General features: G+C 42.4%; 1 protein-coding gene across 1 annotated transcript in view; it reads left to right on the forward strand.

The window, feature by feature from the left end:
• Positions 1-1,569: 1,569 nt before the first annotated feature.
• The window catches only part of myrf (myelin regulatory factor), a 200,792-nt gene continuing 183,982 nt past the window's right edge, over positions 1,570-18,379 (forward strand). Inside the window, 1 exon segment of the mRNA XM_060838633.1 lies at positions 1,570-1,778. Coding sequence (XP_060694616.1) covers positions 1,570-1,778 — 209 coding nt within the window.

Genomic DNA, 18,379 nt, shown 5'->3' on the forward strand with positions numbered 1-18,379 from the left:
GGAAGTTTTGTTTAATAATAAATCAATTACTTGATGCATATCAAGGAATGCTGGTTGATGGATCATTTTATACTAAATTGAATATAGAGAAAACATATCATTGGCTATACTGGAAACTGGATTAACAATTAACTATGTTGTCACCTGTGGAACAATGGGACTAGAGAGTGACAGTGCATTCCTCAAAACTCAATTGTGAAAGCAGGAAATCCCAATAAGCAGTATAGTGAGATAATATTGCAAAGAAACAGAGTTTAAAAGCTTAAAAGAGAACAATATTTAGTAGAATTTAAAACTTTATTGGAAGAATTTAACACAATGCTGAAGTGGTATAGAGCAGACAGATAGGAAGTTTAATGAAAACTGCAGCATTGTACCTGTGCTCTAAAAACCCAGTAAACTTTATAAGTGAATTTAAAATAGCTCAAAGAATAGTATATTACAAACAATTGTGAGATGACACAGATTCAAAACAGCTGTAGAATAATAAGAACTAATAAACACATTAAGAAGAAATGGAAAGTGAAATAATATTCCCGGGCAGATTCAAGGTCAGAGATAGACGATGCAATTCAAGATTTGAGGCAATAAATCTCAAGATTCAACTTAGCCTCAAAATTAAACATTAAGTCTGAAATTGTAAGGGTTAAAATCATATTGAATTCTGCAAGTCAAATACCAGATACCAATAGTCAGTATTGAAAAGAAAAGTCTCACAGGTTTGGGTCCATAAAAGCATGACAGAAGAAACAGTGACCAGCAAGCCAAGAGAGACACAAGCATATTCACCAAGACCAAAAGAGTTATCAAGACTGTGTTATCATTCCCCTGCATTGCCCTGAAGAAGGGTTACACCTGAAACATTGACTTCTTCACCTCCTGATGCTGCCTGCCTTGCTGTGTTCTTCCAGCCTCCTGCTTGTCTACATTGGGTTGAAAGATAGCCAGACCAAGTGATCTGGCAGAAAATATGTACTTTGAACACTGACCGCATTTCACAATGATGGATGACTTATGGGTGAATGATAGAAGACTCATTCTTCCAGCTTTAGATGATGTCTTGAAAAGATGCACTGAGGACACTTGGGCAAGGCCAAATGTACAACAAGGGTAGAGACAGCAGTGTGGTGCCCAGAGATCTCTGATAGAGATTGAAGTTCTCCTAACTTATTGTGATATCATAGAGTTTACCCGTTTGTCATATCTGTCATCATTGAAGTCAGATCTGTAACTTAAACTCAGCAAAATTTGTGAGAAGTAAGAAATACTGAGAACAAGAATGAACTGTACAATCTACTTGAGCTCACTCAGGAATCTTTAACAGATATTGTTCAGGCAGCAGAATGTTCTGTGATCAAATTGACACAGCTGAATGATCAATGCCAGTAACAAAGATAGTGTTAAGTGAGCAGGAATCTTTCAGTAGCATGATTCAAGATGTGGAAAAGTCTCAATCACCAGTCAGCCAACCATACAAGATGACAAAAGACACCCAACTTGATTAATAAGTTAGTAGAAATGAGTTGCATATGACTCCAAGGGAGCCATACATGTCCACAGATTCAAGGCATGGTCAAGAACAATGAATTGCCTAGTCTCAGCAACCAAGATCCTACAAAGAAGAGAGCACCTGTTTCAGTCAGAAAGAGACTGCCTGATCCAGAAATCTGGGATACTTTAAACAAGAAAGTACTTGTTTCAACAGAACAGCTGTCTTCTATCATGGACACTTATGAGTTTAAAGGTCCCCCGATCATTTTATCGGGCAACTACCTGAGGTAACAGGGAGGAGTTCCTCTGTGAAAGGAATTCAGCAGATTAAATGTCCTTCAGATAAGTTCATGAACTGATGACTAGGTCTACCAGGAACAATGTGCTCTGTGAAAACTATTTAAGATATAGTATGTCCTCAAATAGAGAACTGAACTTCATATCAGAATCAAGGTCAACTGTCTTCAAGCAAAAGACCTATTATTCTTCCAAATCTGAAGAGCGTGTCTTTTGGGAAAATTGTAAAATGTCCATGTGTCTGCATTTGAGAAGTCAGAGATTTGGAGAGAGAGGTCAAGTAGTGGTAAATACAATCTAAGGCTAGCAATGGGGATCAAGAAAACTTGGCAATGGGGGCACACAGGGAGAGATGGGGGAGTGTAATTTTGTCTAATGTAATAGTTCTGAAAGGGTGACATGGTTGAGGTTGCAATAGATCCATCAATCTGATGAAAGCACACAGATAATTGAGTTCTGCATGAGAATGCAAAAGGAGCACATACATTTTGTGCAGCTTCCGAGAGTCCTTGTCATTATGCCTGGCTCATAATGTAAACTGTGCTAACGGCAAACAATAAACCACTTTGTTAACCAAAAGTACCTCCTCTGTTTAGATTTACCAGTGGTCTACCCTCTATCACTGATAATTAAATGGATACTTGTCACAATATAGACAAAGGAGGATTGGTAGCAGCAAACCTACCACATACAGAACGACCTCGGTTATCCGAACATCGATTATCTCTGTTTCGGATTATCCAAACAAGCTCTTAAGGTCCTGTTGCTCAGTAAACTGTGTTATCCTAATATCCGAACTTTTGATTATCCAAATGAAATACTCCCCGTCCATGTCGTTTGGATAATCAAGGTTGACCTATACTGGCATAGGTAGAAAATTTATCTCAATATTTACAGAGGAGCTACAAAAAAGTCCTCTTATGGAGAAGAGAATAAATACCAGCCATAAATGTAACATGTTACCAAAAACTTTAATCGGAAATTCAAAAGAAACTCTTTACCCAAACAGCAGTGCAAGTGTGGAACTCATTACTGCAGGCTGTCAATGATTTGAATAGCAGTGATGTATATAAGTGGAAACTAGATAAGCAAATGATGGTGTAGGGGATATGATGGTTTTTTAGATGAGGAAATACAGTAAGAATTACAAGTGTAGCATAAACACAAGAATGGACTGGTTGGGGCAATTGGCCAGTTCGTGTGCCACATATCCTTATGCTGTTTCTTAGGAATGTATAAGGGATAAGATTCATAACAGTTTACGGGCAAGGACAGGAAAAGTTAAAAATGGGAAAAAAATGGCAAAGACAATTAAATCTTTGGGTGTTGTGTTTCAAACTATGAATGCCAATGCATTTTGGAAGTAATGGGGAATGAAGGGTCTGTCATGGGTCAATGAGGGACTTAAAGGCCTGAACATTAGTTAATGATAGTACTGTGGGAATTAAATTGGAAATCACCAAATCCTCTGGTGCAGTTGGCTTTATGCCCTCAAAGGGGTGGCTACTGAGATGGGTGCATTTGCTTTTCTAGAATTCCCTTGATATTTGACTGTTTCTATGAGGATTGGATGGCAGTAACCCTGACATTGAAGAAAGGAAGCAGAGATAAACAGGATCGTGTAGCAAGGTGTAGCTCACAATCAAGTACTATCAAATCAAAAGGTGAAGCAAGGATGAGGGACCAAATGTCCTATTTCTTTTTCTATTTCTTCTTTTTTATCTGTTGATGGGATGTGAACATCACCGGCTGGGCCAGAATTCATCACTCACCTAAACTGCTCAGAAGAAGGAAGCGGGGAGCTACCTTCTTAAACTAATACATTCCTTGAGGTGTTATTCCAAATCTGGAGGATCAACCCAGCTAAAATGAATCTTCACTGTCCATGCTGAGTATAATTCATGAGAAATACCATCAGCAAGGCTGATCCTCAGCATTGATGGTTAAGTTAGTAGCTGTAAAGAATCCAACAAAATTCCTACCGATCTGGAGTCAGGCATAAAGGTCAGAATGGAAGACAGTTGCAAATTGGGTTAGTTGGTGAAATGTAATATTAGGCCCTGCCAACTGAATAACTCACGCTTCACAATGGGATTCAATGGTAATGGTGGTGAGGCAAGCCACTGTCTGGAGAGCTAGTAATAACCCGATAGTGGACATTTATGGGAGCTCTTAGGATTAAATCCCAATCGGGTTGCTGACAGGAATCCCGGCTAATGTAAGATTGAATGTCCTGCCTCTGGAAGCTGTCAGCCAATCAGAGGTTGGCACATACCCAGTTCAGACATCCCACTGGGAGCAGTGATCACTGCCAGTATTCCAGTAGACTCCAGCTGAAGATTGTCACTCGAGCTTCAGAAAATATGTAACTCGAGTCGTCTTGGTGGGCCAGCAGACTGAAGTGAAACACAGCTCCTGAGGTGGCTATTGATGTCAGTGGCTCCCTCCAGTGGTCATTGGAGACATTCCTCCCCCACCCCCTCATCAGGCCATGAGTATGCTCTCCAGGGTTAGCCTGACAGCCTGCCCACATGATATGGTGTCTATCAGCCACTGCTAGAATATTAATGGCAATGAATTGAGCCCTAATGGCCTCAGATGGCCAATGAATTGGCTTTTTGCCTCTTCCCAGCCCACTGAATTTGCCACCCTTTTACATGCCTCCCTCTTTCCCACATTGTAGGCTGCTGGCCATTTGGGAGGGTGCATTAACCTCCACCCCACATCTTTGACCTATTCGGGCCATTTGATGAGAGGTTTCTCCTAATCACTGAATGTGGTAAATGTTTCCCGACTATTCAGGTGCTAGTCTTTTCAATGAAAAGTGTCACTGACTTTTAACACAGAGTCGCACAGTGAGAATGAGCAATGGTAGGAAGAGCAGAGCCATCGTTCCCAGAAGCCACTCGGAATGTGTGTGTGTGGAGAAGTCTGACACAGGGCATGCTGGTTGCTTGCACTCTGCAGCCTACGCGGTTAATGTACAAAAGCATTGCCCTTGGACTTTGAGCTGGTTACATCGCTAGTCAAACTAGTGCTTTGTAGTTGTAGCTGTACAATGATTAACTTTGTATTTGTTTATGACAGATGAGGATTTTCCTCCTACTCACTGTTTCTCAAGTAGGAAATAATTTCGTTCAGCAAATTTATGATGGGCCCTGGGTCTTTTGTTGGGATGTCTAGTCATTGGAGCGGAACCCCCAGCTGCTTTATGAAGAAGGAGGATCAGAGACATGGGGGCAGACATCAGCATTGGGAGGCAGAGATAATGCTTTTGATGTATCAACGTTATATCTCATGATGATGGTAGCTGGGGGAAGTAAATGCCTCACCAAGCCCCTCCCTTCACCACTACATATTAGGCATGATAGATATTCAGAGCAGTTTTAAGGTGCGGCTTAGCGGTTAAGGTATTTTGTTTGTGATTTCAGTTTTATATGTAGGGGGAGCGTGCAAAGGTGAAAAGTAAAGTGCAAGTATCATCAAACAAGGGACAGATTGAGTGAACAGAAAGGCTGGCTGGCAGCATTGATGGGAGCTCAAAAAAAATATATTCTTGAATATGGATTTGAATTCAGTTTAGACAATGAGGATGGGATTCCTGTCTCTGTCAGGATAGTGCACTGGATTAAACATTCCATTTCTCAAGGCCTACGTTATAACCAGAATAAAAGTCTTTTGTCTGTAAAACATCGTTTCTACACTTTCCACACTGCATCTACTTCTTTAATGAGCTTGAGCAACAAGTTGTAGTTATTGGATGTAGGTTTGCTTGCTGAGCTGGACGGTTTATTGAGCAAACCTACATTCAGAACCTCAACCTGAGTACAAATCTTCTCAAAACTCACTAACTTGCAGTTATATACAATCTTTAGACCATAGAGCAATGCTGTCGGATGCATATTGGAAATGTAATTTAAGAAACACACTGTTAGGCCTAAAAAGGAAAAGATGGGTGATCTAAAGCTTATAATGAGAGGAAAAGGATGAGCAGAAGTTAGAAAGATATAGATTTAGGAATGGTAAGAATGCCAGGTAAAGGAATAGCCTACAGTTATGGTGATGTGTGGCTGGAATTAGTGAAAGAACAGTGGTGCTGGAAAAGCACAGCAGGTCAGGCAGCATTCGAGGAGCAGGAACAACGACATTTCAGGCAAATGCTCTTCATCAGCAATGAAGCATTCCTGATGAAGGGCTTTTGTCCGAAATGGCGATTTTCCTGAACCTCGGATGCTGCCTTGCCTGCTGAGCTATTCCAGCACCACTCTAAACTAGACTCTGATTTCCAGCATCTGCATTCCTCACTTTTGCTTTGGTGAAAGAACAGGCTGATGAGCGCCCACTCAACACAAAGGGCTCTCTCAGCACCACTAACTATTCGGGACACAAGCTGCGACTAGTGCATCCACCTGTATTCAGGATCCCTCCACATTTTATCTCTAACCCAAACTCATCCCTCATACCCAAAACTCAATGTCGATTACTACAATCAGCCTGAGTGACAGGAGCTATGTAAGTCAGGATGTGGCTTGATTCCATGTCATTTGGAGAGGAGCATCCACTTTGAAAATGTGTGTATTTTTACACCTAAATATACGATGACCTTATAAATTATTAACGTGAATGTATTATTGATAAGGCATGTACAACAATATCAACATGTTTGTATTTTCGTGAGAACCAAATAAAAATCTAAAAACAGCTAAGTTCTGTTAAAGGTTTTTTTTCAGTGATCACTATTAGGTAGACAATATTCTGAAGGTGTTCTCTGTATACTGTTCCCACTGGAATAGAATACCCGAGTTGAGTTTACATGGTTATCTCAGGTGCCATCCTTGTGTCATATCTGTTACTTGAAGTATTTCTTCACTCAACTTTGCCTTCAAAATGCTGTAATCTGAAATCAGCCTTTAGCTCCTAAAGTCTCAGGAAGTGTAAACCTGCGTACATCAATTTCACTTTATGACTATTATTAAAGTTAACTGTCCTTATTGAACTTCAATTTGACATTGTTATGTTTTGGGGTTTTACATTGTATGTTTTCTTTGTTTCAACATCACTGCTTCTACAAATGTTTTTGACAACCCCTTCTAACCAGAATGGGCCTTTTCAACCCGTGATCTAGACCCGATGATAGAGAGCCCTTATATTGTATGTTAGCGACTACATTGTGTCACCTTTGACCATGTGAATTCTCTTATCTCTCCAGAAGCAGACTGGGTAAACAGGCTATGAAATTCATTAAGGTAGGGCTTCACAAAATAATGGTCAGGATTCCAAGTGAGGTCATGAGCTGAACTATCGCAGACGACAAGTCTACACCCCTTCTGCTCTCTCTCAGTCCTCACTGAGGATTGGTGACAATTTTCAAGACTTAAAATGGGGTCAGAGTGGAGAAAAAGCTTGGGAAGGATTGTACAGTACTTGTAATGAGGTCAGCCAGCTGGACCTCATTGAATATGAGTTTCTTGAATGGGGCTGTTAATCTGGTCCAATCAGGGAGCCCTGGCTGACAGATATAAATTGCAGTGTCTCCCAACTGTTTGTTCTGTGGCACTGTGGAGTCCATGGACCACGTGTATATTGGGTGTGGGCGTTTGCACTCCCTTTTTGATTTTCTTAAAAACCTCCTCCTCTGCTTTTGGTTGCACTTCAGTCCCACGTTCCTGATCTTCCGGTACCCGGTACGGAAGAGGGAAGGTAGGTCTGATGACCTCCTCGTGGGTCTGCTCCTGGGCCTGGCCAAACTGGCCATAAACAGGTCCAGGCAGCGGACCATGGAGGGGGTCGTTTGGGCCGACTGCCTGCCCCTCTTCCACGGTTACGTTAGGGCCCGGGTGTCCTTGGAGAAGGAGCACGTGATCTCCACCAATACCCTGGAGTTATTCAAGGAGAGGTGGGCGCCACAGGGAGTGGAGTGCATTATTTACCCCTCCAACTCTAGTTTGATTTAATCCCTGCCCTCCCCTTCACTGTTTGATCACACAGCATTGCCCTTTGATGTGAAGGGCACTGTTTGTCACTGGCCAATCGGGTGTTTTCCTATCTTCCTGGTGGTGGAAATTGAATAAAGATTCGTGCACTTTGTGTCTCTCACTGTACCTCACACCTGCATGCACACACCATGGGTGCTGGGGAAAAATAAGCACTACCGCAGTTAGGCGATAGTGTGGGGGGGTTTTTAAAAATAATTTTAAAAAACATCAGTGTCTGTTCACTCTGAGAGTGGGCTCTGAGGAAGCTGGTTCAGTGTCAAGGACTCCCCACATGTAAATAAAGCATGCCTTTGTGACCGGCCTCTGTGGAATTATTTCACATTGTATTAAGGACTGAAAATGGATGCTGGAATCACAGTGCGTGATTAATCTTTGCATGTTGTTGAAGGAGCACACAAACATGCAACAAATACTTCAAGCATTGCTGGGTGGCTGCATGCCTGAATTGGGGTTGCAAAAACAAGGGACATTTTTAAAAGCGAACCTGCTCTTAAAACAGGAATGGATTCTGACCGCAAAATGTGCTGGAGATGACTGGAAAAAAGTGCCTGAGCAGGAAGAACATTGAATAATGGTACACAGTTTGCTCCAAGGTTCAATGGTGTAACACTGGAAACCATTGCATGAGTGCTTTAGTGGCTGGAGAATTGTGACAATGTCATGGAGCTGCTCCTCAATGGACATAAATATCACAGTGTGGGTTGAGTTAGCGGAAGAGAGTGAAACACATAGAGAGCTAGACAAAGACATTGAAGCAGAGAGGGTGCCTCATATTAATGGTCTCCTTTAGAATCAGCAAAGCCTCATTGTTGCTACAACAGGCAGCAGACCTCACAAATCATCAACCAGTTCAGCCCTACACTGACACAATTTGAAATTCTTGACATTATGTTTCAAGCTCTGAACTCTGAGCCATGCCTCCTCTGTTGCTGTAACTAGTTGGTTCCGTCTCCACAAGGTGCAGCACTTAATTAGTGGGGGACAGATGAGGCGAATAGATTCAATATTCCTTTGTAAACGTAACTGTAACACACTGTCCCTTTAAATTTTGTTGGGTGGTTGTGCATGCCTGTTATTTCTCACAGAATGAACCTGTGCTGTACCGGGTATTAAAATGTACCCTAGTGAGGTGCCACAGAGATCAGTGCTAGGATTTTAATGGTTTGCAATCCATATTAATGACTTGGATGAAGTGACTAAGTGTATTAGAGCTAAATTTGCTAATGATACAAAAACAGGTAGGAAAGCAAGTTGTGATGAGGACACAAAGCATTTGTTAATATATACAGGCTGAATGCTTGGTTAAACATTTTGTGGATTGTAGTATCAGGAAGTTTAGAAATACAAAGCACTATTTAAATGTAGACAGACTACAGAATGCCGCAGTCCAGAGGAAACTGTGAGTCCTTGCACAAAGTTAATGTGCTGGTACAGCAAGCAATCAGGAAGGTAAATGGAAAATTGACCCTTATCACAAGGAAGCTAAAGTATAAACATAGGAGGTCTTTCTATAACTGAACATGACATTGGTCATACCACATCTAGAGTACTGCTTGCAGTTTTGTTTCCTTGTTTAAGGAGTGTTATAGGAGGTCATTCAGAGGAAGTTTACTAAGTAGAGATGAAGGAGTTGTATCATAAGGAAAGTCAAGCAAATGTGGCCTGTAGTCATTGGAATTTAGAATGTGCTGTCCTTGAAACATGTAGGATTCTGAGGAGACTTACAGAGTAGATTTTGAGAGGGCAGTTCCATTATGGAGGCATCTAGAACAGGAAGCACAGTTTCAAAATAAGAAGACTTCCATTTAAGACAAAGATGAGGTGGAATTTCTGCTCTCAGATGATCATTAGCCTTTGGAATTCTCTTCCTCAGAGGCAGTAGAGGCTGGGACATTGAACATATTCGAGGTTGAGTGAGACAGATTTTTAATCTACAAGGGGACTAAAGGTTATCACAGTAGATGGGGGTGATGTTGGGGGGAATGGTGTGCGTGAGAGACTGGAAAAAGAATAGATTTGACCTCACAAACAATCAGCCCATGCCATGTGATTAAATACCAGAAATTGTTCAAACGGCTAAATTTCTTTTGTTCTTCTGTGGCTGTTCTAAGGGTCTCATCGGAATCCTTGGACATATTTCCCGGATTGTTGGAATGACATCCTAGGGGAGTTGTAGTAGCACCATGGAGTACAAACCTAGTGTTCCCTGCCAGGCTGATTGCATTTGTCTAGCCAGCATTATTGAGTTTGTTGCTATCTGTTTGTCAGCCTAGACTGCTGCCAACCATGTCTGCTGGGGCTACCACTGCCTCTCAAAGAAAATCAGAACCTTTCCACCAGCTTAGTTACACCTAAGGAGGTAGCACTGTTTAAGAATGTGAGGACAGGCAAAGGCACTGGCAAAACAGACATTGAGGGATTGCACAAAGCATGTCTGGCTCATTTGTTTTTTAGACAATACTGAATATTTTAATGAAGTTGACATGGAAGGTTTGTTTTGTAACTCATAGAATTCCTAAAGTGCAGAAAGCAGCCATTCGGCCCATCATGTCTGCACTATCCCTTCAAAGAGCAACCCTCCCAGACCGAGCTGCCTACCCTATTCCTGTAATCCTGCATTTGCCGCAGTGAATTCAATTAGCCTGCACATCCCTGAACACTCTGTGCAATTTAGCATGGCCAATCCACCTAACCTGCACATCTTTGGACCAGTGGAGGAAACTAGGCACCCAGAGGAAACCCACACAGACACAGGAGGAATATGCAACCTCCACACAGATGGTGACCCAACTGGAATCGAACCCTGGGTGGCACTGTGTGGTAGAAATGCTAACCACTGCGCTACCATGCTGCCCTTGTGGTGACCTTCACATAAGTGTTTTGGCTAAAATAGCACCACCACAGTCAGTAACAGAAGTGAGTAAGGTGCATACCTGTTGACGAATGGAAATTTGGGTTGTGTTCACTGGAATTGTATTCAAATGAGCCAGTTACAATAATTCGGACAGAATGTGACAGTATAGATCGTGCTATCCACCTCCTCAACCCCTCATTGTACCCAGACAATGGTAAAGCTTGTTGCTTTCTACAGAATCCTGACAAAATGTGAGAAGTTACAGACCATGATGAACCATGAGGTTTGACAGTCATGGATCAAATGGTCGGTCCATAACCCATGTTGCCCTGTGGTCACCCTCTGTTCCCTCTTGGGGACTATAATGCTGATAGTACAGTGGACTACTACAGAATGAAGGTATAATGACCACTAGGAGATTATTGGGCATTGATCTGTATGACACACTGTACAGTCACACATCTGAAAAGTGAATGGAACCTTACATCTTGAGGAAACCTGCTATCCTCTGAAGTAGTGTGCTCAGTTCTTCTGCTTTCCTCTGACCAGAAAGAATGAAGCCTATTCAATTGTCAGTGATGTCTGCTGTATAACAGTGATTGGCAGACGGGAGCTATTTCAAATAGCAGTTGCTCCAGCCTGGAAGGACCCCATGTGAAAGAATTCTTAGCCATTGCTACCTTCACAGCGACTGGCAGTGCCACGCTCATTCTCTCTGAGACTGTTGTTTTACCTGCACAAGGTGACAGGTTTCTGTGAGCACCACCTCACCGAAGCAGAATTGTTACTTAAACAGTTTCTTGCTGGGGTCCAGGAAAGTGGAGAGCTCTTTGAGGCTGCTGGATTCTGCTTCTTGCAAAGAACCCTTCTCTGCAAAAACAGCTTGTCCTTCTTCACGTGCCTCAGCTCATTCTCCCTGTTTTGCTGCAGGCCGAGGGAGAATAGAAGCCACTGCTTCCATGACCAGAACCAAGGCTTTACCCTGTGTCAGATCACTTCCATTGAGTTAAGCAACTTCAAGCAATGGTATAAGCTTACCAAACTCTTCAAAAAGCTCAGCAGCAGGCAGGAAAAATCAATCCTAAACTACCTGAAAGCAGTTGACAATCTCTTTAAATAGTCATATGGATTGCTGCTTCTTTTGACACATGTATTAGATGGATTGTCCAGGTTCAAATTGGAAATGTTGGCAGCAAATCAGTATTATTACATGCTGCCATCATCGGAATCTATCTACTTTACTTATTTACAGTGCACACTCCCAATGCATGCTCCATGACCTACCCAAAGTGGCTTTAAACATTGCCAAGCATGTGCCCATGGTGCAGATGCCATTTTGGACCTGGACTGGCACTCAACACCGCCAGACTTTATGACACAATCTTATCAAATCAGACTCCAAGTTACGCACCATATTGGTTTTATTTTTATAAATTAGATGAATTCATTGTTTGCTAGTGGAATAGAATGGAATACATGTTTTCCTACATCTAATAAATGTGCAGGAAAATAATTGCACAGATTTCTTTCTGCTATTCTGATTAAACAGGGATATTAAGTAAATGTTAAAAGTATTGCTGAACTTGTCAAAGCTTTTCATCTTATCAATTGGGACAATTTGCAAGAAGGGGGAAACTAAGATTGAGCTGAGTGATCAGAAACTGAGAATGACAGTTAATTAATCATTCTTGGGCTGAAAGAAGGTTTATTGTGAAAGTTTCTCAGGGCAGTCTTGGGACCCCTTATTTTTCTTATATATATTAATGATCTAGATGTTGCTTTGCAGGGGACAGTTTCAAGGTTTGTAAATAATATAAAACAAGGGCAGCACAGTAGCTCAGTGGTTAGCACAGCTGACTCACAATGCCAGGGACCCAGGTTCGATTTCAACCTTGGATGATTGTCTGTGTGGAGTTTACGTATTCTCCCTATGCCTGTATGGGTTTCCTCTGGGTGCTCTGGTTTCCTCCCAAAATCCAAACATGTGCAAGTTAGGTGAATTGGCCATGCTAAATTGCACATAGTGTTCAAGGATGTGTAGGTTAGTCAGGGGTAAATGTAGAGTAACAGGGTAGGGATCTGAGTAACAGGGTCTGAGTGGGATGCTCTGAGGGTTGGTGTGGATTTGTTGAGCCAAATGGCCTCTTTCCACACTGTAAACTGAAGAGTCAATATAGAACTTCAAAAGGATACTGACAAGTTGGTGGAGTAGTCAAAGAGGTGGCAGATGAAGCTTAATGCAGAAAAGTGTCAGGTAATACACTTTGTTAGTAGGAACATGGAAAGTCAGTGTATATGATAAAAGATACTATTGTAAAAGGTGTGCAGGAGCAGAGAGACCTGCGCCAAAGGTTACTAAAGGTAGCAGGAAAGATGGAAAGCACAGTAAATAAAGTACACAGTATCCCAAGCTTTTTTAATAAGGACACAGAATACAAGAGCAAGCGGTTTTGCCGAATTTATACAGTGCACCGATTAGATCTTAGTGGTAATATTATGCACAATTCAGGGTACCACACTTTAGGAACTTTGTGAATGCGTTACAGAGAGCGCAGGTGAGGATTCCTGGAATGGTACCGGGATGAGAACATAAGGTTTGACAACAGATTGGAAAAGTTAGGACTATTTTTCTTGGAGAGGAAAAGGTTAATAGGAGATTTGATAAAAGATTTGAAAATTAAGAGGACTTCAGGCAGAGTATATAAGGAAAACTTTTCCCACTAGGATAAGGGTTGTGAACAAGAGGGCAAACAACTAAAGTAATTTTTAAAAGAAGCAAATACAAATGATGTAAAAAAACTTTTTCACACAAGTATAGGGTCTGCGATGTTCTGCCTGTAATTGTGGTGGAAGTAGGCATTTGAAGAGACCATAACGATTTGAAAGGAACAAAATGCATGGTAACATTGAAAATGAGGGAGAAAGACAATTATACATAATGCACATTGGAAAGCCAGTGTTGAGATGGCCTCCTTCTACACTGTAACAATTCTGAGATTCGCTCAGATGAAAATGGCTGTTTTGCTCAGTTAATGTTAGGCATTTCTTCATAGGAGGAATGTTCATTTAAAATAATGAATTTTATTATAATGGAATCTCAGCATCTGTGTGAGAAAAACACTATAGAATCACAATTACAAAAAATAATAGGCTAGTTATTATCACATCACAGTTGTTAGGAACTTGCAATGCACAAATTGGTTGCTGCATTTCCTAAATTAAACAATGGCCACACTTCAAAGGTGAGCCACATTTTCTGTAAAGTGGTTTTGAATATTCTGTGATCATGAAAAGCACTACATAAATACAGGTTTTTCTTTAGTATGGCCACCACTGCTTTAAAGGCCTGGATTCTTGTAAGGAGATAATTGAGTTTTTTTTTACTAGTTTCAGTGTGATGTTACCCTAGATGAAGGGGGACATGTGGTACTTTCCAGGGTGACCATTCTTGTGCTATTTGCCACATCTGGTGCTGGATCAGGGTTCTATGAGATAGTTTTCTGCCAACAATCCTCCTTTATCATTGCTTTGTATTGTTATCAGTGGTAGAGGATACACTCGTGTAGTGTATCTCCTGAAAAGGCACCGTTCTTGGCTAATAAGAGGAATTGTTGCATGATAGCAATAAGAACAACTACATTTGGTCAGATATGATTATTAGGACTTAAGGAGCTGGTAAAAATACATCTATTCCTTCTGAAAGACTGTGTGTGACATCAGTAAATTTGATGGACCGGCTGTAAAATGAACATTAACCACTTCAGAACCATTACCTTATGCACACTTCCGAGTGCAATAAGTAACTAATGATCTGTTTAATCCATCTGTTAAATTCAGTGAATGGAACAACCTCATCCCAGTGATGCCTCACAGGCAGCCCAGCAGAGCTAATAATGTTGTTAACCTTCAGCTAATCACCACTACAGTCACAGCAACTGCCTGGCAACACCCATCAGACCTTGATTACTTGAATTGACCCTAAACATAGTGACTCATGAAGCGTACATAGAGTAGCTCCATGTGGATCTTTCACTGTTCCATCTGTTGCTTTCAGTTTTCAAGGAACCAGGCTGATCCATCAACCCCTAGATAATCAAATCATTTATGTGCCAACATTTACACTCTAAGAGTTCTGATTAAGCACTGGAGTGATTTTTCACAATTTTGTTTCAAGTGTGTTGGGGTGGGGGGGGTTGGGGGGGAGGGGACGGTGGGGTGAAGCTTGAATACAGTATGCAATCAAATTAGAACAATGACACTTGCTGCTCTCTTCCATCCTTTTGTTCTGACTGAATGGCAGTTTGGGATGTTATGTGTTTTCTGACTGGTTCAGCCAGATGATAAATTACCCCCATTTTAATGTTTGCTAAAAACTGACTCACAAAGTGAAAATTAGGTGAGTGAGAGAGGGAATAGACTGTTGTATAATTCAGAGTTCATGATTTCAGTGACCTCTCACTATCTTGGGTTTCCCTTTCCTCTGGCCTATAGTTGTTTCCAGGACCCTCTCCCCAACGCAATGAGAAACTATTTGGAACAACTGATGACTCCCACTAGCTCTTGGGCAGGAGGCAATTAAAGCTCTTCAGGCAACAGGGAGAAGTAATTGACTTTTTAAAAATTTACTCATGGGATGCAGGAATCGCTGGATAGCCCATTCGTAATTGCCCAGAGGACAGCTAAGAGACAACCACATTGCTGGGGGTCTGAAGTCACATGTAGGCCAGATCAAGTAAAGACAAGTTTCCTTCCCTAATGGACATTAGTAAACCAGATAGTTTTTTTTTCCTGACAATCAGCTAATGGATTCATGGTCATTATTAGACATAATTCCAGGTATTTATTGAATTCAAATTCCACCATCTGTCAAAGTGGGATTCGAAGCCGATTTCCTGGAATATTATTTAGTTCTCTGGAGTAACCAACCAATGATAATATCACTAGGCTACTGCTTCCCTGTTTTTTTGAAGTGGAATTTTAGGAATCCGTCATTTCTGTAACTAATCAATCAGTGATCTGTTTGGATTATTTATTCAGTTAATGGAAGAAATAATTTACATTTATGTAGCACCTTTCATTACCTCAATTGAAATGAGGTAGTCCTTGGATTTCTTTCTGCCATACTACACCTCAGGTCAGACTGAACAAGATTTAAGACTGGATTTATCTAGTAGCTCCACTGAAGATTCTGCATCAGTGAGGAGCAGAAACCTCTTTGGATTAATTCAAAATATTGTCTACAGCTGGAAGGATGAGTATGGTAAAAGACTAGGAATGATATCTCTCAGCTCACTGCATCATTGTAAGAGCTCTTTTCCCATCGCTGCAGGAGTTGAAACTCTGGGGAGCTGGGCTGACTGTATTTAAACCTGTGAAACATTCAGGAGCTACATTGTACTATTGAAATAACTAGAATTACCAGAAAGATGACCTTTGTGACAGAAACATACAGACGTGCACTATGTAATTAAGTCAGTACAAGTGAACGATGGGACTGGAGGAGGTTAAGGGAGAGAATTTGTAGTTCAGTTTGTGCAGGTGACACAGTCTAGGACAAGCCATAGGTCATTAGTTACTTGACCCTGACTATTTGAGGGGGAGTGACACTCAGCCACTGTTTGAAGTCTGCAGATAAAGGGAAGGAGACCACTTCTTATTTTAGCAGCACAGCTGCAAAAATGGCCTGCGTGATCATGACTGATCTCAGTCGAGTAACTCCCTGTGTGAACATTGACCTCCAATGTATGTTGCCACTATTCAGAAACCTCCCCTTTACTCCCATTGCAAACTTGCTGTCCCCTCTTCGTCATTCTCCGCAGACAAAGCGTTTGTACTCCTTGCAAATAGACTTGCGGTGGCTGGTCAGGCAGTTCATCAATTTCACAACACATTCCACCCCAACCTCAAATTCACCTGGGCCATCTCTGACACCTCCCTCCTCTTACTAGACCTTTCCATCTCCATCCATGAGGACAGATTAAACAATGACAGTTCTTACAAACCCACTGACTTCCACAGCTACCTGGATTACGCCTTCTCCCACCCTATCTCCTGCAAAAGTGCTATTTCGTATTCCAAATTCCTCCACCTCCACCGTATCTGCTCCCAGGAGGTCCAGTTTCACCACAGAACACACCAGATGGCCTACTTCTTTAAAGACCACAATTTCCCCTCCCACGTGGTTAAAGTTGCCCTCCAGCGCATCTCAGCTATGTCCCACTCCTCTGTCCTCAAACTCCACCCCTTCAACTGCAACAAGGACAGAACCCACCCCCCCCCAGTCCTCACCTTTCACCCTACCAACCTCCGCATAAACTGCATCATTCGCTGACATTTCCGCCACCTACAAACGGACTCCACCACCAGGGATACATTTCCCTCCCCACCCCTGTCCGCTTTCCGCAAAGACCATTCACTCCGTGACTACCTGGTCAGGTCCACGCCCCCTAACAAGCCACCCTCCCCTCCTGGCACCATCACCTGCCACCGCAGGAATTGCAAATCTTGCGCCCACACCTCCCCCCTCTCCTCCATCCAAGACACCAAAGGAGCCTTCCATGTCCAGCAAAGTTTCAACTGTACTTTCACACTTCATTTATTATATCTGATGCTCCTGATGCAGTCTCCTCTACATTGGGGAGACCAGATGCCTTCTTGTAGAGTGCTTTAGGGAACATCTCCGGGACACCTGCACCAGTCAACACCACCCCCTGTGGCCGAACTTTTCAATTCCCCCTCCCACTCTGTTGAGGACATGCAGTTCCTGGGCCTCTTCCATTGCCACTCCCTTGCCACCTGACGCCTGGAGGAAGAACGCCTTATATTCTGCCTCGGGACCCTTCAACCCCAGGACATCAATGTGGACTTCATCAGTTTCCTCATTTTCTCTCCCCCCATCTTACCTCAGTTCCAATCTTCCAGCTTATCGCTGTCCTCATGACCCATCCCACCTGTCCATCTTCCTTCCCACCTATCCGCTCCACCCTCCTCTCCGAACTATCACCTTTACCCCCCACCTCCATCCACCTATTGCACTCTCAGCTACTTTCCTCCCAGCCCCAACCCCCTCTCATTTATCTCTCCACCCTCAGGTCTCCCAGCCTCATTCCTGATGAAGGACTCCAGCCAGAAAAGTTGATTCTCCTGCTCCTCAGATGCTGCCTGACCTGCAGTGCTTTTCCAGCACCACACTCTCGACTCTGATCTCCAGCACCTGCAGACTTCACTTTCTCCCTGTCAGTGTAGTTTCTGCTCAGGACAATTAGTTCTCTCTATCTCCTCCTTTTTTTATCATACTAGCTTTTCACTCAGTCCCAAAGCATTGTCCTCCTGATGTAGCATCTCTCTGCATCACAATTGATTGCCTATGCTTCCCACTGATATATGATCATTGTGGCATACAGAAAGCAACTCCTCTGAGAACCCTTGAAGTTGTTTCCATTCCCTTTAACAGTAGTTGGCTCTCCGTGTAAGATAGTCTTGGGCAGACAGCTGTCATCCATTGGGCACCGTGAGCTGCCCCATGTAACTGGTTTTGCAGAAGGATGGGTTTGATGCTGGTGATGTCTGCTTTCTCGAACCTTGATCTTTGTGATGTGGTCCTACCTTGGACCTTGAGCAGTTGTGGAGGCCTCACTGATAGAAGTTCTCTCGAATTTGCACGTGATAGTTGGTACAGAACCATGACTCTGGGCCATTCAGAAGAATGGTCAGAATTGTGTTCTGAAGCTCTGGTTGCTCC

Source organism: Hemiscyllium ocellatum, chromosome 18, assembly GCF_020745735.1.
Source record: "Hemiscyllium ocellatum isolate sHemOce1 chromosome 18, sHemOce1.pat.X.cur, whole genome shotgun sequence".
Taxonomy (NCBI): Eukaryota; Metazoa; Chordata; class Chondrichthyes; order Orectolobiformes; family Hemiscylliidae; genus Hemiscyllium; species Hemiscyllium ocellatum.